The 26070-nt window shown below is 29.5% G+C and overlaps 1 protein-coding gene across 1 annotated transcript; it reads left to right on the top strand.

Annotated features, from left to right (window-relative positions):
• Nucleotides 1-3802: 3802 nt before the first annotated feature.
• On the top strand, nucleotides 3803-25809 carry LOC135927328 (casein kinase I-like). The gene is made up of 3 exons (XM_065463289.1): nucleotides 3803-3907; nucleotides 12335-13874; nucleotides 24693-25809. Exons 2-3 carry the CDS (start codon nucleotides 12844-12846, stop codon nucleotides 25111-25113), a joined length of 1452 nt encoding a protein of 483 aa, XP_065319361.1. The 5' UTR covers nucleotides 3803-3907; nucleotides 12335-12843; the 3' UTR covers nucleotides 25114-25809.
• The last annotated feature ends 261 nt before the right edge of the window (nucleotides 25810-26070 follow it).

The raw sequence follows: 26070 nt of genomic DNA, 5'->3' as shown, positions 1-26070 counted from the left end.
ATGTAGCAGATATTTTTATTAAGACAATTTTAAAATATTTACAATCAAAATTTGATTTTAATAATTCTATTTACAAATGTATAAATATTATGACCTTGGAACAGAAACCAACAATTGATGGTTTTTATAATTTAATAAATATATTAAAAATACTGAAAGACATTGATGTCTTGTTTGTGGAGATTGTAATTCTCTCTATTTTTTATGATACGCCAAAATATTTAGTTAGATGGTTTAAAAGCAAAGGTAAAATGGGTAGAATTTTTTCGTAATAACGATAAATCCCCATGCTTGGAAAAAATATGCGAGTATGTCTTCTCCTTACCTCATTCTAATGCCTCATCCGAGAGCATTTTTAGCTTGATGAGGACTGCCTAGAAAAAGGAGAGAAATCGGATTGCTTTAACAACATTAGAGGTCGAGCTAATGGTTAAACAAATATATAAAATGTCATGCCAGAAATTTTATAAATATCTCTATATCGACGGTAAACATTTAGTTCTATTATTTAAAAATCTCAAATAAAATATAATTAAGTTTTAGCAATGGCGTCGTAAAATTTATTGTCAATTATTAAATGTAAAGATGAACACATCTGCAGCATAATTTTGTGAATCTTTGTTAAGATTATTCTCATTGAAATTACACATTAACAGCATGTAGTAGATTTCCTGCATGGGAAATCTTTCCTAAATATACCTCTGCCATTCATTATTAAAAAAATTTTTAAAATGTTAGGACAGCTTTTATAATCTTTATTTAAGAAATATTTTTTTAACGGTTTATAAAATTTTAAAATTTTACGATGACGGGTAAACATATAGCAACCAACATTGTTGACTCAATTCTATAAATACACTCTTTTTACCAAATTCACTAAGGCATTATCAAATCAGAAAGCTGACTTGCAATTTATTGATAATCTCGAATCTGCTATATTTACCATTATATGGTTAGCTATGCCTTTGGATTTTTCACTATTTGAGGGGGAAAAATTTAATAGTTTTATTTAAACGACCTTAATTATGTTGAAATAGCGGAATCAAGGGAAATATTTTAATCTTTCCCTTATTGGATGCATCTGTTAGAATTGCTTATGTATGCCCATCCCAAATCGTCAAGAATTTACCTCCTGGATTTAGGTCTTAAAACATTGATGATAGCCTTACTCATTTTTGTTCTACAAGTATAGTTTTCATTTATATTAGAGTTGTTAAATATTATGGGGAAAAGATTCTACCAACATTGTGATGATAAGTATATCTTAGAAGGTTGTACTACAAGATACAGTGTTGTGAAGATTTAATGAAACATATTGACGATTAAATTAAAACCCATCCATATAAAATTATAATCTTTGCAAAAATAATTTAAAATAATAGCATTATTGAAATTTCTTCTATTTATTCCTTTTGTTATTTTAATTAATTTTATATGGATGGGTTTTAATTTAATCGTCAATATGTTTCATTAAATCATCACAACACTGTAAGTGATTACAATTGCCGCAACTGTAGTTGCATCTGTATTATTTCTTATTTTTGGAGTACCTTATTATGTATTTAAACGTGATAAGTGATAATTAAGCGCCTATCCCTATAATGTTATACACACACGGTAGATTTCCAATTGCGGTAGTTTTGAAGGACATTCGCAAATAATGTTTTTAATTGTAAAATTAAAATCGTTTTTTTTATAAAATTTTATCTTGTTTACATTCTTTTATATTTAAAAAAGATCGTTGGTTTTTTTTTTATTAATTAATATATTTTAATAAATCAAGATGTTATTTTATTTTGAAAAATAGTTACCTTTATATTTATATAAACTAATTATAAAAAATAATAGGCGGATAGGTCCGCAATTTTTTTTTAGCATCTCCCGCATAATACCAAATTTCTCCCGCAATTTAAAAATTTTGACCTGGCAACCCTGGTCATAACTATTTTAACTAAATCCCCAAATAAATTATTACAATTAGTCCATAATCTCAAAATGATATTTGAATTCATTTACCAATTTGCAGTGCCAGATGGCTCGTTATATTTAATAAATATTTACCATGATCAATAAAATCCCAAATCATTACTCTAAATCCAATAATTATTCAATTCATTCTTCGTTTGTACCAAATTAACTATTTCTTATTTTATTATTTTCTTTATTTTGCCAATTCATTCATCACCCAATTTTCTTTGTCATCAATTATAATAATTCATTCAATATTAGATCCATTACATAATAATAATTCGTTTATTACAATATTTATAATTTATTTATTGTCTAAATTGATTCACATTTGTATCTTTATCCCAAATTTAATTTTACTCAATATCTATTCAAATTGCTCAGTATAAACACACATATAAAAAAAATCATACTTCAATACGTACGATTCATTAACATATTTTATTCGATCAAGTTAACCCTATAAAGCTAATATATAGTATATATAACTCGGACTTATTGCAATCAAATAATCCATCTATGCAAGTTTTATTAATTATAATTAATTTGATAACAATATCATAATAATACAATAATATATAAACATCCTCATTCCATTCCACTCCGCCAATAATTCTCGAACTTTTCTTCATCTCCAAAACCATATGATGTGGATTCATTATTCTTATCCGTCAATCCTAGCGCGGTAGCTAATCACAACAATATCTAATAGGGCAGTTAAAATTTTAATTATACACATTAATTAGAATATAATAATAGAAAGCATGATTAAGATGTATTGAAACTAAATTCAGGGAACGTATACTTTTTCATGTAAATAAAGCTTATAATTATTTCCTAAAGTTTGAACAGGGCTAATGAACGATTTATTTCGTGTTAATGCAGCTTTAAATCATCCATAAATCATACCATTTTCTGGGATGATATAGAAGATGTAATTTGCTTTAAAATTAAATTTATTTTAAAAATTGAGGATATGCCGTGCCCTGACCAAATATAAATGATAGCTAACATTTTAGATTAAAAGGAAATTCCTACCTTTTTTGCCAAATTAATATTCTTTTTAAAAACATTCCTTAGCAATCCTAGTATCATTGAAAAACTTTAACCATCCTCCTTATAAAATTTTCCTGTTTTCATAAATATTTTTGAAAAAATTCCTCACCTCGGATTCGTGGCTCGTTTCCATAAATGATATTATGTTATTTTTAATTTAAAATGTTTCTTCCATTTATAGTTTTTATAAATGAATGTCTTACAAAATAGAATACATATAAAAAAATATAATTATTATTATATATATATATATACATATACCATATTTTGGAATTTTATTCATTAACTTTAGAGATGCAATAAAATATAAATAATATAGATATATAAATGTAACATTACAATAACAAATTTACATCGAAACGATAATATATTATATATTAACAAAATTTTGAGCGAAAAGGAAAATCTAATCGTGTTATTGAATTTTTTTAGATAATACATATCTTGTGTCATCCTCATAGTGATTATTTAAATAAATAGAAGGAGCAGAGTTGGAAAGGGAATATGATAACTTTATATATTATAAGCCCTAAAAGAGGATCAGATTATTAAAAAATTTAACTAAAAAATCACTAAGAAAAACAGCGAATAACCAAGAAGCCATGCTCCTAAAACAAATATTTCTAATGAATTGGCATATTCTGAATTATTTGAAATCAAAAATGTATTGTAGTCGTCGAATACCAATAAATAAGTTAGGATGGCATCTTCTTGTACATCACGGATTATGAGATTTTATATATTTTGTAACATATTTCAAATTTCCATAAATTCGATAAGAAAACCTAATGTTTATATTTTTTTTGTTTCGGTACTCAATTAAAAACTTTTCCAGTCCTCGTGATAATCAATATAATGAAATGATATATTCTCGGTATTAGAAGTATAATATGAATAAATAAAAACTGTTTATTGTGTAGAATAATTTAAAATGTTTAAACTATGATAATATATAATAACTTTTTAAGAACAATTTGTAATAAACTCGGTTTATATGGATACTTCAAACTTTAAAAAAATTTACATGCCAGACAAAATTGTATATGTTTGTAATCAAAATCTTTTGAACTCCATATTTTGATATTATAAGTAATTGACCTATTTTAGAGCAACAATATATTCGATTTAAAATTCATTGTGAAATATTCATAGCAAATTATTGAATCTATTTTAATTTTGTTTTACTATAAATTAAAAATACTAGTTATTTAAATATATACATTTTACATGCTTGTTTTAATTTAAGAAAACAATTCATACATTAAATAATCTCTTATTTTCCAGGAACAAAAGTATTTCATAATTTTCTTATAATTTTTAAACTATTATTGTTAATTGATTGTAAATCTTTTTAATTTGGGCATCTAATAGGTTGGGACTAGTATTTTGCTTAAATTACCAAATTATTAAAATGCTTTTTCTTTTTGGGCTATTTGAGAATATTTAATTTTGAATTATGAATATAAATGTCATGGCAAAAAGATCTATACTAAAGTATTATAGTTAAAATATATTGAAATTGATTTTTTTTATTAATAAAAACTGTGAAAGGTCATATATTTATAAATAGATGAATAGCAATTTGAATAAATCATTTGTTATAATGGCAATATCTTTAAGTTGGACATAAATTACCAACAATAATACCTTACTTCACCATTTATTAGGATTTTCCTGGGTAAGTCATTCCCCCCTTTCTTCTGTTTTAATCACAGGTAATTGGTAACAACTGCAGATAGCTAATGAGGCTTAAGAGATTCCCACTGGTGTGGCATAGAATATAATCACCAGTTTCCTCCTCAAAAATGAGTTAATATTAGGAAGGGAATAACTGCTCCAAAATCCTCTTGTGGTCACATTGATAATTAACTCAAATTAAAAATAATTGCTTGCAATAAGCCATGAATTTATTTTTTAAAAATAACTGACAAATAGGTGATGTTAATTTATTTTATTTTTACTTTTAAATTCATCTAACTTTAACAAGTTTATTTCATATTTATAATGATGAATTTATATTAAAAAATTAAAATATTTGTGAATTATATTTTTGCCTTTCCCAATAAACAATACACATATAATAATAACGTTGGTATTACTGGTTGGACAAAAAAGTGGTAATTAGATATATTACATATTCATAATCTTTGGAACCCCTAAAATCTTGTTTAAATGCTGAAAGTTTCTTATAGAGTTTGAAATGCTCTCTAAAATAAATAATCAAAGATTTTATTCTTTTTTTAAAATAGATATTTTTCTTTTTTGTAAAAAATCTTTTGTTATTTATGCATGAAAATCATTTACGATTAAATGACAACTTTTTTTTAAAAAATGATTTAAAATCTTCAATTTTGTGAGTACCTAAAATAAATAAATAATATTTGAATGATATTTGGCATATTAGTCTAAGCCATTGTGGTTTATAGTTATCTTTTAGTGCAATGTTCTGAAACCCTATACTATAAAATATTTGGGTAATTGCTAAAAATCAGCTGATTTCGCCTGAAGTCACTGGGAATTGCACATGTTAATCTATCTATCCTTATCGCCAAGAAAATAGTTCCATATTAAAACTAATTAGCTATTTTTTTAGCTAATTAAAGAAAAATTAAACAAAATACTTGATTGCCATATTGTAAAAAATTGTATTACCCCGCAGTTACAGTTAGCGCGATGAATTATCAGCTAAATATATAAAAATGTCAGAGACCTGTGTGAGCCAGACCATATTTTAATTTTTTTTTTTAAATATGACAAGCTTTATCACGATTATTAGCTATAAAAATTAAAAATAAATGTAATAATATTAGACCTGCGCACCGATGTCTCAATCAATGGCGGCGGTTTTTTTAAATTTTTTTATCGGCGTTCGGTAGTGTTGTTAAACGGCTCATTTTGAGCCGATTTTTTAAAACGGCTAACTCAATATTTTAGCCAGAAAAATATTGCCTAAGTCTCGAGATTTCGAAAATATATGCCTAGACCTTTGTTCCTTCTATGAGCAAAATTTTGAGGCTTGCGTAATATTTTTCTGGACGAAATATTGAGCTAGCCGTTTTTAAAAATCGGCTCAAAACGAGCCATTTAACAACACTAGCGTTCGGCGACGCACCGATTTTGCCGCCGCTTACTAAATTTTCGGGCAGCGGCACAATATTTATTTTAAAATTTTTTTAATGAATTTAATTTATAAATCAATGTATAACACTTATATTATATAAATAAATTTACTCATAGATTTTTTAAACATTTAACATTTCAACTAATTTAATACTATAAATGTAGAAAATGACAAATTTGTAAAATAAATGGATATATAGATATATTAAAATTATATATTATAATGAAAACAATATCAGAAAAAAAAATTAATTAATAAATATTTAATAATACTATTAAAAAAAAGAACGGAGCATTTTTTATAATTTATGTAGGCGATCTTTTCTAACACATTGCTAACATAGTTTAATTGATCTTAAATTATTTCCTGTCTCACTCCAATTTAAATTTATGTATTTTCTCGTTCCCAGAAATAGAATAAGGAATTGTATTTTTATTTTTTACTCAATCAGAGTCATATCAACAACACATATAAGAAATATTCTATTCTATTGATTTTTTATTATAATTAAAATAAATTTGGAATGCTGGCAAAATATGAAGTATCTATATATATAATCACCGTAATCAAAAAATGAACGTTTTCGTATAACCTTAATGTTAATTTTTATTTTTCTCATCAACTTTCCTATCTTCTTAATGTTAAATAAATCGATGGAGACTATCTCTCTAATGTTAAATTTTAAGAAAATTTTTTGTACATAACGGGATTCGAACCCATGACTTAATGTTTTAAAGGCAATCGTTCTTCCCACCCAGCCACCTTCTATATTAAATTTTGAAATATAATCTTTCTTATACGTTATTATTTTTCATTTTTATTGGCTTATTAATCTTTATTTTTATTGGCTAATTAAGGTCTTATTTCATTGGTTTAAAATTATTATCCTTCTATTTCATTGGTTTAAATTTATTTTCTTTGTTTTATTAATTAATTAATCAACCATTTTTAATTAATGATTTTTAAGAAGATCACAACCTTTTTAAATTTACCACTTTTTAATCGAATTATAAATTATTTCTTACTCTGTCAGGTAAAATTATTATATGAATAAAATTTAATATTATAATTTATTTAATAGAATTTTCCTCCATATTTCAGGAAAAAACAGTAGGATGAATCAAATATTTGAATTTGAACAAGTTAAAAATCTAATAATATAGTAAGAATGAATATTATTAAATTTAAAATCAATTAATGTTTATAAGTTAAATTAAACTAATTATGATTTGTGAGTGTTAATAATAAAGTAGTAAGTCAAATTTATTTAATTGAATTTGCCTCCATATTTCAGAAAAAAAAACAGTAGGATGAGTGAAATATTTTTTAAAATTTAATATTATTTTATAGCTAGCATTTAAGTCAAATTTATATAATGGAATTTGCCTCCATGTTTCAGAAAAAAAAACAGTAGGATGAGTGAAATATTTTTAAAATTTAATATTATTTTATAGCTAGCATTTAAGTCAAATTTATTTAATGGAATTTGCCTCCATATTTCAGAAAAAAAACGGTAGGAACAGGGTTAACCTCACGGATAATAATATTGACAAAATGGCACATCATAATAGCCCCACCAATAAACTACCCTAAATTTTTTTTAAAAAAAAGTTTTGCCGACCCGGCCCGAACCCGAAATTTTTTTAAAAAAATTTACCGACCCGGCCCGAAGCCCGTTCGGGCCGGACTCGGGCCGGGCTTAACTTTGCAGATCTCTAATATTAACTACTAACTTACGAGCCATTGGATAAGGATCTAAACAAAATGCTTTCAATGGCCCCTACTACAGCCAATCAAATTTGTCCACGGCTGGCTTAAGAACCCTTTATAAGTGACGTCAGTCTACGGCGTTATCCATCCATTTTTTCCTTCATGAGGTGAACCTTTTGAATAGTTGAAATTAATGTTGCAAACTCATTTGTCAAAATAGTTTTTATTTTGTAAATAAAAATAATATCGATATAATGAAAAAAAAAATTTTTTTCCTCTTTTTATTTAGGGGAAATTTTATCCTGATTTTTAGTAATGTAAATAAAAAATTGCAAACAAAATTATGAAATAATGTTTTTATAACCATTGTCATATTTATATTTATATATATATAAATTGTATTAATAACACCAAATTTTTCAAAAATCACGATTTTAAAATTGAATAATTATATTCCACTATTTTTTACACGATGACTGGGGTGATGTACCAGATTCAAAATGAGTCTGTCTACAGGAAGTGGCCAGACCTGTTGCCAGGGAACTTCAGTTGGTGGGGGAAAAAAGTCTTGTTTTATATGGTATTAGAAACAAATTTTGAGGCCAAGTTTGGGGATAAATTTTGTTTTAGAAGAACCCCCCCCCCCCCTCCTTTTTGATTACTGGGCTGAGAAATGATGGGGTCAGAGAAGGGAAACTGAGGAATGAATTAAGGGGAAGGCCCATATGTTATTGTCATAAATGCTCTGATACCGCTTTTTTTTGCTAAGACCCCCATCACTGTCGGATAATGTAATAGCTCTCTGTCACCGTTATTTAACTTTAAAATAAATTTACCATATTTTTATATAAATGATTAATTTTTGAAAAAAAAATATATATTGTGATTAAATTACCTGGATTATTAAATGATGATCAGGAAAATCAAGATTTTTGATTGGTTCCTTTCAATTTTGGATTAAAAATTTGTGAGGCATATTTTATACGCATCATATTAAATTAACGTAATTTTAGCTCTTTGCTATTTTATACTAACCCTGGCATAATAGAGTTTCGAGGTGCAAAATTTGAGGTTTTTATTTTGTTAAATAATTAGTTTTAGATTAAAAACTAAATTAAGTACGAATATTGAATCTAATGTTAATTGGCTAATTTGAAAATCGATAAATTATGGGGGGGAAACGTTAAAATTAAATTTTTTAAAAATATTGGGTTATCTTATGTCCAATTGAAGGCTAATTTGAAAATCGATAAATTATGGGGGGAAACGTTAAAATTAAATTTTTTAAAAATATTGGGTTATCTTATGTCCAATTGAAAATTACGATCTTCACAAATTTTTCAAAATTTTTTATTATTTTTTTTTCAATTTCATTTGACCACTCTTTCTCTAATATAATTTCTTCGATAATATTTAGATGGTATTATATAGGGAACATTTTTCAAATGCAATAATAAGGCATATTTTTAAAAAAAAATATATATACCATTATCATCCCTTAAAAATCATTTTTAAAAGTAGATTATATTTGATCTAAGAGGTATAAAATTTATTCAGTCCCCGCCAGAGGTATCATTTGTAGGTCCCGGCCCGGGTTTTATTTTTGAAAATATATTTATTTCAAATATTCGGTTTTAAAATATCAGGCCCGGCCCGGATATCATTTTTTAAAAATAATTTCCGGCCCGGCCACATCCGGGTAAATTATGGCCTGAGGGTCTCTCATATATATGTATATATTAAAATTTAGCACTAGCAATTATTGATTACCAAAGAAAAAATATCGTATTTTACTCTTAAAATCATAAAAATCAACCTAAATCAGCTGTAGTTTTGAAAAAAAAAATTTTATTGCACGGTGGATTTTGTTAAGATGAGGAAAAACTTTCTTTGAACGAGGAAAATGGGAAAAGGAATATTGTTTGTTTGAATTTAAAAAAAATAAATTTTATAAAAGCAATTATTTTTTTTTAAAGGTTAACGAATAGCAATGGCACTTGATTATTCATAAATCATAATTATAAAAAAAAAATTTAAATTTGCCTTGAAGGGATTCGTCGAATATACGTAATTTTATTTTCATTTTTTTTAAAAACTTTTTATTCATTTTTTTGTCTTTCCATTCATTTATTCTTTTTTTTCCTCGAGGACTATAAATTCAATCTTTCATTTCCGGCGATTTATATTCTCTTAAAAAAAATATAGATTACGCTCCTCATTTTTTATGAAGAGAAAGTGTAAAAAAAATGACTAATTGGCATTGTCCTTGTCACATACAAATTCTAATTATCTCGCCATCTCGATAAAAACAAGAGAGAAAACACCTGTTTTGTACGACAGGCCGGGTCCTACCCCATACTAGGTCACGTGATCCGAAGATCGACTCGACCCGAAAGCCCTCGATTCGGGTTGGATAAAATAAAAACTGTGTTGGATCGAGTAAGATGTGCCAAATATATTTTAGGGCCTGGGGTAATTTGTGCGAAATTTTTTTAAACCTTTTACCTTCACAAGAAATTTTAAAAATATGAAATGGGAAGGGGCGGTGGGTGTGAGGGTGAGGGACGAATGGATCGGAAGCAAAGGAATGACCCATTTAGTCATAATAATAGGATAAAAGCTGTAATCAACGCTAATCTGGCCACTATATCAAGATTTTATTGGTGGTATTAAAATAACCAATAGCAAAATCACTCAGTGTGCCAATACTAATGAATCAATTCAATAGGCTTAAAAGCTGCGAATTTGGCTTTACTCTAAAAAAAAAATTATTTCCTTATATAATGTATCCCATTTTACCTAAAAAATATTTTTAATTTTTGATTTTACCGAAAAAAAAAATATATTGAACGCTATTATTGGTGGTGATAATTATTTACTTTGGAAAGATTAAATAATATATCGATCTTCTTATCCATACAATTTATTATATAAATGTAGTATCGGTGGTAGCAATATTTAGTATATCTACGAAAATACATTCTCGTATCTATTTAATTACGATATCATATTTGAAGTAAGTGAATATACAAAGAATCAAAAACTTCAATAAATGCCGACAGAATTTTCATAAAATGGGCAATCATTCATGCCACTTACAGTTTATTCCTCTTTAAGTTGGGGGTAAAAATTACAACTGTACTACTATCAATATTATTAAACCTATACAATAATACTGCTTAACTTATGTAATGATTTGAAGTCAAGTATTGGTTATTGTAAGCTAGCCACTAATCAAGACTCTTTTTGGGATTGATGGATTATCCCTAATCCTAAGGTAACTTTCATTTTTTGTGCCCAAATCAAAAAAGGGGGGGGGGGTGAGGGTAGGGAAAATATGATAAAATAAATCAATATTTAATAAAAGAAAAAAAGTGATATAGATAAAATAAGTAATAATAATTCACATAAAGAAAAAATCGATATTTTTGAGAAATGTTTAAAATTTGTCATATTTTTTATCTCTCTTCTCTTCTCTTCTCTTCTCTTCTCTTCTCTTCTCTTCTTCTTCTCTTCTTCTCTCTTCTCTTCTTCTCTTCTCTTCTCTCTCTTCTCTCTCTTCTTCTTCTCTTCTTCTTCTCTCTTCTCTTCTCTTCTCTCTCTCTTCTCTTCTCTTCTTCTCTTCTCTTCTTCTTCATTGAAGATTTTTAATTTGATGTTATTTATAAAATGAAGAGAGATGAGGCCAATTTTACCGTAATATATTATTTCGTATAGTGCCAAAATGTTTATTAATTTTTTGGGGGGAGTTATTTTAAAAAACGTGGGTAAAAAAAACAGAAAATTTACTATTTCTTTGACTCCTTATTTTATTTTTTATTCTTCGGTTCGCGCCATCCACTGGAACCCTGCAATTGTGCTTAAGAACTACATTTTATTTTTAAGAAAGCTCGTCAATATAAAAAAAAGAAAATAAAGGAGAATGCAGAGATGTCTTCTTTGCTTCTTAGGCTAATAATAGAAGCCAACTTCTGCAACCCCCCCCCCCCATCCTACCAAGCCAAAGTTAGCGAACCAAAAAAAAATATAGAAAATTTTAATTAGCGGAGAAAATCGAAATCGAAAATATTCCCTAGCCCCCTTCTCTTTACAATTTCAGCTGACTATCACACGTCACTCTCTCTAGTTGTCTATTATGAGTCATACCCCCTCCCCTCTTGTTGTCGAAGTCCCTGGAGAAATTTAATTGTTTCTAAGCCATAAACAAAAAAATCAAAAGTATAAATTATACGGGAAAGTTTTATATTATAGCGTTTTCTAGTTACGTGTCGTATTTTTCAGAAATGGACTCTTAACGGGATAACGTATGCTAACGCTCTAAATATTCAAACAAAACAATATTTTATAGAGCCTGATTTTTGGATTCGCTAGCTTTTAACGTTATACGCTTGCGCATTACGATTTTGATGAGATGATTATAATCGGGATCATGATTATTTATTAATATTTTGATTATTTATTTTAAATATTTTATCCTAGAAATTCCCTTCGCCGTTCCAGTCATTCAATCCAATCCTATTCGCAATAAATACCGCTATTAACACATGACAACTAATATCTCATAATTATATCGATACTCAGGGTCCTTGGTCCCAATATTCACTTACTCATTTACAACGAGCATAATTTAAAGAGTCGCATTCTAATTTATTAATACATATTTTAAAAAAAGCAAATGTCAATCATCCATCATATCCCCAGCACACTTGCGACAGCATTCATTAAAAAAAAAATTCTACCTTCGCCCTAAAACTTTCGCAATTATACCTAAATTTCCTCGATTCTAACGACTGCACCACCAACTTATACCGATATTTCCGAAAGTATGTAAATATAATTATATCCGCATCCGCGCTACTGCCACGCGCTCGCCCACCCCTTCTTATTTAACAGCCCACTTAGCTTAAAAATTAACAGCCGTAATGGGCATCTTCCTCTGTTTCCAGGGGTCCACTAAACAACACATCGAACTCGAGGAATAAGTGAAGATGAAAGTGGTATCGGCTTCGTCCCACTTTCCCCCCAATCTTCCTGTTCTTAACCATTCGACCCAGCCTAGCAATTCCCAAGAAACAAGCAATAGCGCTAACCCGCCTTTGGGTCCGAGCTCTAACGTGCTCATGGTAGGACCCAATTATAGGGTGGGTAAGAAGATAGGCTGCGGGAATTTTGGCGAACTGCGTATGGGCAAGAATCTGTACACGAACGAACACGTGGCCATCAAACTTGAGCCCGTTAAGTCGCGAGCGCCTCAACTGCACCTGGAATACCGATTCTACAAGATGCTGCTAACCACCCCCTCCTCCACCTCTTCCAACGTCAATCAACCTTTTACTTCTGTCACTAGCTCACCGACGGTGATAATCATAGGTGTACCCAACGTTTACTACTTTGGTCCATGCGGAAAATACAATGCGCTCGTGATGGAGCTGTTGGGCCCGAGTCTTGAGGATCTCTTCGACGTTTGCGACCGAAAATTCGGCCTTAAAACAGTTCTATCTATCGCGCTCCAATTGCTGACTCGTATCGAGTACGTTCACTCTCGCCGCCTCATCTACCGCGACGTCAAACCCGAAAACTTTCTTATCGGCCGTAAATCATCGAATCCCGTTACTTCGAAAGAACGCGTCATCCATATAATAGACTTCGGATTGGCCAAGGAATACGTAGACGGAGAGACTAGCAAACACATCCCCTACCGCGAACACAAAAGCCTCACGGGCACGGCCCGCTACATGAGTATCAACACTCACCTCGGTCGCGAGCAGAGCCGCCGCGACGATCTCGAGGCCCTGGGTCACATGTTCGTCTACTTCCTGAGAGGCAGTCTGCCTTGGCAGGGCCTCAAAGCCGACACCCTCAAGGAGCGGTACCAGAAGATAGGCGATACCAAACGGGCTACACCCTTGGATTTATTGTGCCAGGGTTTGCCCGACGAGTTCGCCACCTATCTGCGATACGTTCGTAGGCTCGACTTTTTTGAAACACCCGATTACGTTTACCTCCGCTCACTTTTTAGGTACTTTTATATACATAGATCTTATAATCTATTACGATTTAAAATATCCATTCAAGAAAGATTATTTACCCCCAAATAACCACCATTTTAATTAAATTGTCGAGTAAACAATTTGATCTTTTGGTTCCGACCCGACCCAAAACTCAAGGAGTCTTGCCAGATCGCACAGGCATAAGAGTGACGGGTTCGGTGTTTCCCCACAAAACCGATAGAACCTGACCCATTTTTCGCCAACAATACACATCGAAGCGTGGATGGCCGGGTAAAATTATTTTGCCATTTTTTTTGCAAACTCCCCTTCAGAGCTCAACGTTCTTAAACGCGTCACTCGATTTTGATTGGCTTAAAATTTACCCACCCCCATCTCTATCGTTAACACATGTTTTATACAGTAATTTTTTTTAATAAAAAAAAAGCAAATTTAAAACGAAATCTCCTTTGCAAATATTTATTTATGGCCTCAAACTGATTTAATTTTTTAACAAAAAAAAAATTTATTGATTTGAAACACATGTTTTTTTGAAAAGAAGAATTTAAAATTTAAACAGTTCCTCTTTCATTTTTTCTAAATTTAAAAAGTTTAGAAAATTGTTGAAAAAAATTCTAATACTACTGCACATATGCACACAATATCTCGCAAAAACAAATCTCTTCCATTTGTAGATTTCAGAGTTGGTAAAAGATACTTTTAAATGGATCCAGTTACAGATACATCGTCTAAGAATTTATCTAGATACAGATACAGCTTCTAAAAAGTTATCTTGATACAGATACAATTCAAAATGTATCTATGCACAGATACATTTTTTATTTTACTCTTAGATGAGTTTTGAATAAACCTAAATTAGAAATGATCTAAAAAATTTATTGACTCGATATCACATTTATCAAAATATAACTAAAATAATGATTTTTAGATATTAATATAATATATGATTAATATAAATAATTATTTTGTATCATTAATAAAATAATATAATGTAAGATTAAATGATTATAAATAATTATTAGCAGTAATGAAATATTTTCAAAATTTTGGCCATTAAGACATCCTCGTTTATCTGTAAAGACATTTTTAGCTATACTAAAAAGTCTTTCAACAGGGGCGCTGGAAGGGATTGTGGTATTATATTTAATAATTAACATTTTTATATCGGGATATTGTTTAAAAATACTAAAATCTCGGCATTCATTTTTGAAAAAACTATTTAAAATTTGTTGATTATTCAGGATTTAAATCATTAACAATCATATCTCCTGCTGTGGGATACTGAAAAAAATCGGATATTAAATTATCGGTTTTTTTTTCACAGGTTAATTTGCACTCATTTGAAGACTTTGATAATTCCTCAACTAATCTTTGTATTAATTAATTTTTTTTATTAAAATTTTCATCCATTTGCAACCATGTCCAATCTAGTTTAAAAAAAAGGATGAAGCATAGTTGACAAAATATTTTCATCTTCACAAATCGTCCCAATAAACTTTGAATTATTAAATATTGATAAATTTATTATTAACTTACCTATCTTCAATCCCTTTGAGCAAGGCATTTAAGAGTGGTAAACAAAATTTCAGGTTCATTTGTTTAAAATTTTTTAATTTAATAATGAGCTGGGAAATAGTTGCACAGTAATAAGCGGTGAACATATATTTATCTCCCTGCAGGATAACAAGTGAACTTGCTACCGGCTTCATTAGCTAATTTAAAATAATGCTGTATATATAAATTTTATTTATAACTTACTAAACAATATTCATGAATAAAATCACATTCATTAGATAAAAATCTAGATATTTTTTTTCCATCGCACATCTTGTCCAATTTTTCAAATTTAGTCTTAATAATTTCTGACATTAATTGTAAAGCATTATAAGTGGAGTTCCATCTAGTTATATTGGGACATATAAAATATGAATTTTGAGATTTATTTTGTCTATTACATATATTTTGGCATTTAGACAATGTTGGGCTATATATCTAAGGAATAAAATATTAAATTATAGTTTTACCCTCTGATATTGTTTACACTACAAGGCCTATTTGCATCTAGAGTGGCAACAAGATTCAATGTGTAACTGGCACAACATTGATGATTAGGTAAAATATATTATTCTGATATCCCAAAATCCTGAGCAGTAGTATAAAGACCTGATATTGATATTGGTGCAACTGTTTCTTCATCTTCCAGATCATCAATGGATTCACTAATATTTTCAATTGGCTTGAAAACTCTATCATAAATAAGTAATATTATTGTTTATATTTATAATAAAAATAAACCTAAAAGACTTAATAAAGTTTTTTGCATTATCAGTAATGGTCTTTGAGATTTTATTTTGTATGCAATAATCCTTTACTATATCTTGTAAATTTTTTGCTATTTTATCATATGCATGATTCCCAGTCATTCTTTTACGAGCCAACGCTACATTTTTTCTTTCCAAACTTGTTGGATCTATATATTGTGCAGTGACTTTATGTATGAACTAAAAATTTACATTTCTTAAAACTGCTCAAATAATTTGTTTGTAATTAAATTATTATACAAATTTAAATGTTAGCTATACCGGCGATAGGCACTCCAACAATCTGCTGTTGTGCATATTAACGATGGTTCTATTAGACTTTTAATGATTTCTTTCTTTTCATTCTCCCATCTGTGGGAAATTCTAGCAACCACTGTCTGTCAGCAAATTATATTTTTTTGTGGAGCTAATGTTTTGATCATTTTTATATGTGAAGGATTTTCAATAATTGAAAATGGCTGAATGCTATCTATAATAAAATCAGTTATTAAATCATCTAAAGTGTTTTCTCTTAAAATTAAAATACATTTATTTAGTATAAATACCCTTAAATGTTTTACAATGTTGCAAGTTTGTCATCAATATTAATCTTAAAAATTAATATAATAGAATAAAATAAAATACCAATTCCATTGCAATTAAAAATGGCAAATTCCTTGAGATGGATTGTAATATCAGAATTTGCTTGTTATTGATAACTCGGACATATTTAATTAATACATATATTCTTTTTTATATATAAGTTTTAATATTTTACATATATATATAATTTTTTAATATATATATATATTAATATTAAGTTATATGCTCATATGAAATAAAATAAATTTTACATTCAAGTATTTTTATTTATAATATAAAAAAGCGTTAAATAGGAGTATATCAAAATGTATCTTAAAAAGTATCTAAAACAGATACAGATACCTCTAAAATAATATCTAGATACAGATACTTTAATCAAGAATCTATCTAGATACAGATACCACATTTTTGTATCTAGATACTTTAACATCTCTGGAAGATTTTGAATCTTTCTTTCTCTCTCTTTTTTTTTTAATTGTTAGTAAACTTCTCATATTTGAACGATAATGAAAGTCGAATAAAATCGGACATCTTTTGAAAGGGCTGTTGGGCCCCCGATTTACTATCAGGAAATTTAGTAGCGACCGAGTTTCCAAGATGGGTTTGAACCCACCCCGGTCCCTAAATACTCCGAGATTGTTGGTCCTCGTTCTCGAAATGTACAACAAAGCGGTTTGCAAATCGTAAAACTCCTAAACTTATTTTGGCGCAAACGCGTCAAAATCAGGAACGGAAAACATTTATTGGCCGCCCATGTCGTTTCGGCTTATTTTTTCGTTTTTTTTTTGGCGATTACAAAGAGGCTAACCCACACAAACTAGTGAAAGTTGCGAACCGATTTACTCGTCTACTCCATTTTTTTAGGTTTTTAAGAGATTTATCAACGATATTCGCAATGGCGAATTTTCGTAATATTCGGTATTCGGGTTATCCGCAATAATCGAATATATTTCGCATGGCCATTTTTATACGAAAAGGCTCACATGAGAGACCTGCCAAGTGCCCGGTTTGTTAAGAATCGGCGCAAGTTATCCGCCATATTTTATTTAAGAAAGGTTAGGGCCCGGCCCTATAAAATTTTATAATTTTTTTTTTCCTCTACGGTTATTTATTTCTTCTCTTCAGTTTAACCCGTTCTTATAGATCATGTTGTGCTTGTATTTATTTTCTAATTAGATCATTATCATTAAAAATTGGGGGGGGGGGGGGTTTATATTACTAATTTTCAGAGTTGTCAAAGGCTCCTAGATACAAGTATCTAGATCCTGTATCTAGATATAAAAATGTGGTATCTGTATCTAGATAGATTTTTGATTACGATATCGGTATCTAGATATTATTTTAGACGATGTATCTGTATCTAGATCCATTTAAAAAGTATCTTTTAACAACTCTGCTAATTTTAGTTAAAAAGCTCTTAAAATGCAAGGACATTTAAGTGGTCTTCATCGGGCGATTTTTTCGCCCGCCCATACTTTGAATGGGTGTTGTCGGGTTTTTTTAAAAAATATTTTTCAACATTGTCAAAACAACGAATGGGCGATTCAGATAATTTACGGCCCAAATGGCCCCCCTCGGTATAATTTTTTTAAAAAAGGGCCGGGGCTTACATGATCCCCTTTTCAATAGGCAAGATAGGAAAAAAAGAAAATCATAATAATAAAAATGTCATTTTTGTTTGTTTTTTAAAAAAAAAATTTCTTTTTTCTTTTTATTTAACCTTTCAAAATATAATATAAAGGAATTCGTCTTTTATTAAAAACGTTTTTGTCGTTTTTTGATCGATAAACAATATTTTTATAATTATTTTTTTTTTCGCGATTTTAATTGAATGAATGAATCAATGAAGAATTTAATGCGCGAAAGTGAAGGAAAGTTACTTGACTTGATAGGTTTTAAATTTCCCCTTTTTGTTAAATGTCCGTGGAAGTTAGAATCTTAAAATAAACGCGTTTTATTGGGGGGGGGGGCGGAAGAAACTCCGTCGCGGGGTTCATTTTGCGTTTCTTAAATATTACTTGTCAATGAGAATTTTTTTTAAAAAATTTTCTTTTTAATGCTATATAAGAAAAATTGATAAAGGATTAATAACGGGAGCCATGATTGATCGATCAAATGTATCGCGCAGTCGCAGTGCCTCCATTTCATATTACGTCAAATAAAGATCCAACCCGAATCGAATACCCCTTCGATTTTTTTTTTTTAAATTTGAATGATGACGTCATATGGCTAATTATGTCAAAATGACTAAAATAATCAAATGTAATATTAAAGAATCAATTATTTGCTTATTTTAAAGAAACTCGGAGTGACATGAAGGTAGGTTTTAACGGGTTTTGCGTTCCCAGGACTTAAAAACGCCGCATTTTTAGCGAGTGGGCGGTCGGGTTCTGAGATAATTCTGCATCTGTGGCGAAAATTTTAAAGGTAGAAAAATTAAATTCTAACTTACCCTCCTCGAATGTTACTGTCGGACAATTATTCGGTAAGGTAATTAACCCACATTTTTCCGATCACGGCCCTAAATTTTTGGGAATGTAAAAAATGGAACTATCAATAATTTTTCGACCTATTTGATCAGATATTTGCCGATATTTACTTAAAATGGCGCCGATACCGATCCGATACTTATATCGTTTTTTTTTGTTATCATTATTTTATATAATACCGGGAATGAGCTTTGTCCTTAAATTTTGTGGTAGGTGTTTTTATTTATAAGAATATATATCAGTAAATAACATCTCTTTAGAATATACGGCCCGGCCCGGATATTTTTTCAAAAAAATTTTCAGGCCCGGCCCGGATACACTTAAAAAAATACGGCCAGGCCCGGGTACCTATGCCGGGCTTAGGGCCGGGCCTGCAGGTCTCTGCTAGATATATATATATAATCGGAGACCTGTAGAGATACAATTTGCAGATTTTTTTTCGGCCAGGGCCGGGTTTTATATATTCATGCCCGGCCCCGATTTTTTTAAGAATATTTTATATTTATTTTTGATTTTTATAGCTAATGATGGCGATTTCAAATATTCGGTTATAAAATATACAGCGGGCCGGGTTTAGGGCAGGGCCTGCAAGTCTGATATATATATCGCATTAAATTCTTTTGTATAAACAAAATTATGCACCTTTTATTTGAATAAATAGTTTTAAAAAAAAACAAATTAAATATCAATTAATAAAATAATTAAAAATTATAATATTGTATGCGGATATTTTCCTTTACAAAAAATAAACGCCTCAAGTTTACGCGGTAAATAAGTTTCTCCTATGAGGTCCATCTTATATCTAGTGTTGTTAAGCGGCTTTGATCCAGAAAAAGTATCACGCAAGTCTGAAGATTTTAGTCATAGATGGAAGGAACTATGACTATATCACATCACCAGCTGTGCTGAAGGCTCATTCTGATGGAACACTCGTAGGAGTTGATGCTTAGGTGTACCCAAAGTTAGAAACCTTTGAGCATTAACCCTCCAAATAGAGAGGACAGGTAGGAGATAGAATAGCTAATATCTTTGTTAATTGATCGAACCGGTTAGATCCGATATCGGCGACGATCCGATGCCGTAATCAAAATGGCAGAAGTTGTAATAAGATACATTTCAAAAGGATCGGGATCTTGATACAGATAAGGTGTACATAAAATGCCTAAATTTAGGATTCTAATCGTTAAAATATTTTAAAGCGAGCTAAAAATGATATTATTATTTTTTATTGGATTTGTTAAATTTTAATAATACATGTATAAAAAATTTGAATGAGACATTACAAAATATTATAATTTTTCGTTATTAGTAATAATTGTTAAATTTTAATTAATCATTTAGGCCACTTTCGTTTATTTGTAAAGACATTCATTTTTGTGGGTCATTCCTTGTCAAATTAAACACCTTTAAGGAAAATTTAAAGGCCCTTTATATATGATGTTCTAAGTAATATCTGAAACGAAATATTAGCTCAACAGTAACAAATTATATTACCTTAGGGTTAAATGATTAGTAAATTAAAAAAAAATTAGATTAGAACATTGAATCCAATATTAATGACTTAAGGTCAATAATTGATAGATTAAGTGGGGATCTGGTCCGGCCGGTCTGACAACATGGTCCGGTGGTCTAGCCAGTCAAAAATTAAATTTTTATTGAAGACAACATGGTATATAAGCTTAGTTGGAGCAGGAGAGATTACAGAAATTGGATAAGACACATCTCCTATCCATTAGAACTCTCTGGATTGTTGGCGGATTCGAAGCAGTAGTCTCTCGGGATAGATATAGGGATAATTAAAAAAAAACATGTCTACAAGGATTCTATAACCATGACACAGATAGCTTGGAAGGGTGATCAAACTTTAATTGCACTATAATTTTGTGCCGAGATCTGACCCCTCGATACATATTCAAACTATTGGAAGGCAATGGAGAAGATTAAAAAAAAGTGGCATTCTAAAAACAGGGCAATTTACCAATAATTTATTGTTAAAATTGAATCCTACTATGCCTGTCGGGAAAACCCATTAAATTATCAAAAATTTAATGTAATCTTACAGATACTACATTTTTGTATCTAGATACTTTAAACAACTGCTAAAATGCGTTAAAAAAATAATAATATATTATATTTTACATTTTTATAAGATGCTTAAAATGTTAATTTTACGGATATAGATTAGATAAATAAAAAAATTAATTAAAATTTTTATTTTGTGAAATCAATGTTTTCTTTACATGTTTAAAATTTGAAATGTTAAATTTAGGGAATATAGATTAGATTAGATAAATAAAAAAAAATTAATTGTTTTTTTTATAAAGTATCAAATTTTTTTTTGTGAAAAAATAAATAAATAGCGGTAGCGGTAACCGACAGCGCTCTATTTTTTGTCAGGTCGGGTTTAACGGTTTTGCTAGGTTGGGTTTAACGGTAACCTTTCAATTTTCAAAAATAGCGTTTAACAAACACTATAATAAAGCGACACTTTCAACCATCGTAATTTATTACCGTGAAAGTGAGCTCATCAAACAATTCTCCGATTGTCTATTCTTTCTTTCTAAAGAAAGAAGGAAGGAAGGAAGGGCTCTTCTCTTCACTTCTCTTCTCTTCTAACATTCCTGTATTTTACTCTAACAAAATTAATTCTATTTGAAGGGGAAATGTTTGATAAGATTAAGAGTTTTTCGTTTTTTTATACTAGAGCTGTTACTAGTGTTGTTAGATTAGCTAACTTTGCTTTGACCATCTCTATTGTGTCCTAGTCAGGTTTTTTAGACTAAAAAATTGTATTAGGCTTCTAAGTTGAGCCCCAACTTGAAGATTGATTAGAATATTTCCGAAATAAAAATATGGCTGCTCTGTTTTATAGTTGACTAAAGGTAGATATAGTTCAAACAACACTAGCTTGTTACCCCACTATTAAAACAAAAGGAGCCTTGATAAACCTTCACAACCAATGAGAACTATTTTGGATATTTTGCATTTGCGCATAGGCAAACCTCCTTGCTACGATTAAGGAGGAGGCATTATTCTAATCAGTTAGTGGTTAAAAATTTAATAAATTATGTTATTGGTCGGAAACATTGGGTTTGGAAACACGTCTCAAAACGAATTCTCTGAAACGCATAAAATTTCTCATTCTCCGTGGAACCAAAAATGAGTGCCAAATTTTACTCAAATACTTTGAGATCAAAAATCTATTATTCCAGCATGAATAGTCAAATTTCAAACACATTTGCCGCCAATTAACTTATAATTTTTATGCATTCTTTCGTATAAACCAAAAAAAAATAAAATAATTGTTAATGGCCAAAATTATTCCGAAATACATTTCCGGTCACGTGAGATTTAAAATTGAGATAAATACTTAGACTGACGATGCATTCGTTAAAAGTGCACATCAACGAAAAACAGCTGGGGTCGATATTCCTATGTCTGACGTAAACTTTATTTAAAAAATTGCATGACCATCGAGATAATAAGGAAGCAAAGTTATCAATTTAATAGTAGTTTTTAACGTGAGAATAATTACTATATGATAGGTTACCAAAATGACGGGTTCAGCTGATTTAACATTCAAGTCAGTCTAGATATTATTATATGTTATTGATCCTAATAACAGACATGTATATTATAATTATTAATTATCACCCACAAGGTAAATCGAATATTCGCATTATTCTTTATTCGAAAAAATCGAATTCTTTCGAAATGTTTTCCAGAAATAGATTTTTCCCAAAGTTTCAAAGGAGATTTATAGCTGCGGAAATAAAGTTCCGCAGCAAGGGAAAATGTTAAATATTTAGGAATAATTTTCAAAATTATAACGAAGAATTCGATTAATTTTGTTATCCGTTTAAAAATACGATTTTGAATCGTCGGTTAATTCCTTTTAGGTGAACAAAATATCGAGTAAACAGCTGTTTTTAAAAATCGGCGAAAATCGAGCCCGTTTAAAACAACACTACTTTCGGATAATAGTTTCAGTGACTAAGAGTCCGTAGAAGCAAGCAAAGGAATTATTGCTTCCCTCGTAAATTAAAAAAAATGACGGCTAGTAGTCGGTACGTAGTGATCGATAATATAAGTCCTTGGAAAACGGCAGTATTGGATCGAGAATGAATAGTTTATTGTTAACTATTTACCCAATCAGAATTCTTTTTAAAATTATGAATTAATCTTCTTTTTTTTAAGACGAAGATTTTATTTGTTTTGAATATCATTTTTTAATCAAAATAAGGTATCGCCCGATAACATAAAATTTTGGGTTTTCTTTTTCTGAAATTATATATAAAATATACTATATATCAAGTTACGTATTGCCTTATACAGTAATCATTTAAATGGACATGTAATATTAACGCCATTAGACAATAATAAATAGAAATTTTAATTGGGAATAAAACATATGTTACACTTACATGTGACAATCTTTATGCTACGTTGAAAACAAAAAATAATACTATTCTTATACTACGTGATTATTTTTACTACCCTTTAAGAGAGCGAATTTCAAATTTCGGATGTTTTGCGTAGCGTATATTTTTGGACATACGCTAAAAAAAAATATTTTTGGAAAACTAAATAATAAAATGAAAATCAAAATGAAATGTAAATGTCTAATTTTACGTTTCAAAATAAAATAATAAACGACGGAAAATAAATAAAACGTGAAAGATAAAATTTTTTAAAATGTCTATTAATTGCGATTGTGTTGGTTGAAAAAATTATTTGAAATATCTTTTTAAATTCGATAAATTTTTTTTTGAAATGACAAAAAAAAAGAGAAATTGAATATCAACAACATGGGATCTACAACTTTACAAAATTTGGGAAATAATAATCGAAATCTTTTAATCCTAACATTGGCACCAATCAACTTCAGAGTTTGGGAAAACTTATTGTAGAAACTAGTGTTGTAAAATGGCTCGCTTTTAGCCGATTTTTAAAAGCGGTTAGCTCCCTATTTTAGCCGGAAATATATATATTGGATATGCCTTGAAATTTCGCTAATGGATTGTCAAAAATCTTTTGCCATCTGTGAGCAAAAGATTCAAAGCTCGCGTAATATTTTTCTGAATAATATATCGAGTTAGCCGTTTTCAAAAAATCGGCTCAAATCGGTCCGTTTAACAACACGTAGTGATTTCAATTGAAAACATGCTATAGTAAAAATCTAGCAAATTACTTGTATAATTTTAGTTATCGACTATTCGAACTCAAAAAAAAACAAAGACAAGTTGTGCTCGTTAATACGTACATCTTAATCTAAAATTAAGCGCTTCCCTAGTAGTAAATTTCACGTTATTGCTTAGTATCTCAGTATAAATTCAGAAAAATTTGTACTAATTTGAATCAACCCCATCGTTCTTTGTATATACGAATTTTAAAATAACTTATAACTAACAAAAAAATGTATGTTTAATAATTAAAGCGAGATATTCACTCGCAAGGGCTTCAAAGATGACGGCATATTCGATTGGACCGACAAACAGTCTCCCTCAGCTTCTACGTCAGTTGCCCCGGCTGCCAAGCACCACCCTAACACTGCACTCGCTCTAAATCCCTTGCCTGTAGAACAAGTTGCCTCGGCTCCCGTCACCGACGTCAATCATCACAGGGAGTTGCTGCTGCCAAAGACGTTTTCCAATGACCACCCACCTCCCGGAAGCAGTAATTCCTATTCCCAACACAAAAAGGTGAGCAATCAGCTGCCCCCCTTCGCTCGTCACGCCGAAACAACGGATCAAGCCGCAATTTACAGTGATGTCGAGGTTGTGGACGAAGTTAAATGCTGCTTTTTTCGCCGAAGAAGAAAACGCCGAAAATCGCCAAAAGATGTCGTCACACATTAAATTTTTTTTTTCTTCCACACAAAACATATAAAATCTCTCGTAAGAATATTTAATGTGAAATTTTTTTTACACCTATTGCTAATATTATTGACAAGTAGGTTACGAATCAAATTATTAGGATTTTCTTTTAAGAGCTTTAGAATACCGAATCCTATAATCTTATTACCCGTTCCTTAGAATCATATCGATCATTTTTTTAAAGTTCATTCTTAATTATCCCTCGAATTAATGATTATATTTAACACTTTTATTAAATTTGTTGAAACTATCTCTTTTTTTGCCAACGGTTTTAAAGATTTTCTTCAATCAAATATAATTAACATAATTTTTCTCGTCTTAGGCACAAACTCATTTACCAGTATTTTCCCTGTACATATTATTTTGCCACCTAAAAGTTAAATTATGTTCTTTGAACCAAAAAATGAGCAATGAATCGCCCTGACAATGTGTTTTTTTTATATTCTTGGCATCCTTTTATGAGCTGAATCATCTAGTAAGTTCTAATGAACGAATTTGGATTAGAATTTTAATTTCTTTCCCCAATTATTTATTTTATATTGTCTATCACTCATAGGTTTATTACATTATGCAAAGCACACAACCAACCTATTACCGTGTTAAGAAAAAAAGGAAATTTCATAATATGTATTATATATTATAAATGATATTTATGTTTTTCAAATTTTATCCCTTAATATTAATATATTATATTTAGTCATGAAAATATCTTCTCTTTTTTTAAAAAAATAATAATAATTGAGTTTATAATAAAGATTATAGTAGTTTTTTTCTGTTTTGTTACTTTAATATATTGATAAATGATAGTATCTTGTTAAGAGTGTTTAGTTGTATAGTAAATTATTTAAACCTCCTGGCATTATGTGATAAATGTTTCACTATTATTAATTTTTCTTAACTAAATTAAGTGTTGTACATATATTTCATAAATCAAAATAA

Source organism: Gordionus sp. m RMFG-2023, chromosome 3 (genome assembly GCF_954871325.1).
Source record: "Gordionus sp. m RMFG-2023 chromosome 3, tfGorSpeb1-WG-v2, whole genome shotgun sequence".
In the NCBI taxonomy this organism is placed as follows: Eukaryota; Metazoa; Nematomorpha; class Gordioida; order Chordodea; family Parachordodidae; genus Gordionus; species Gordionus sp. m RMFG-2023.
The sequence above is the reverse complement of the archived record's forward strand: the minus strand, read 5'-3'. Positions and strand labels throughout refer to the sequence as shown.

Coding starts and splice junctions, on each gene's coding strand:
- LOC135927328 (XM_065463289.1), top strand. CDS start 12,844: ATGAAAGTGGTATCGGCTTCGTCCCACTTTCCCCCCAATCTTCCTGTT. Junction 13,875..24,692: donor TACCTCCGCTCACTTTTTAG/GTACTTTTATAT, acceptor TAATAATTAAAG/CGAGATATTCACTCGCAAGG.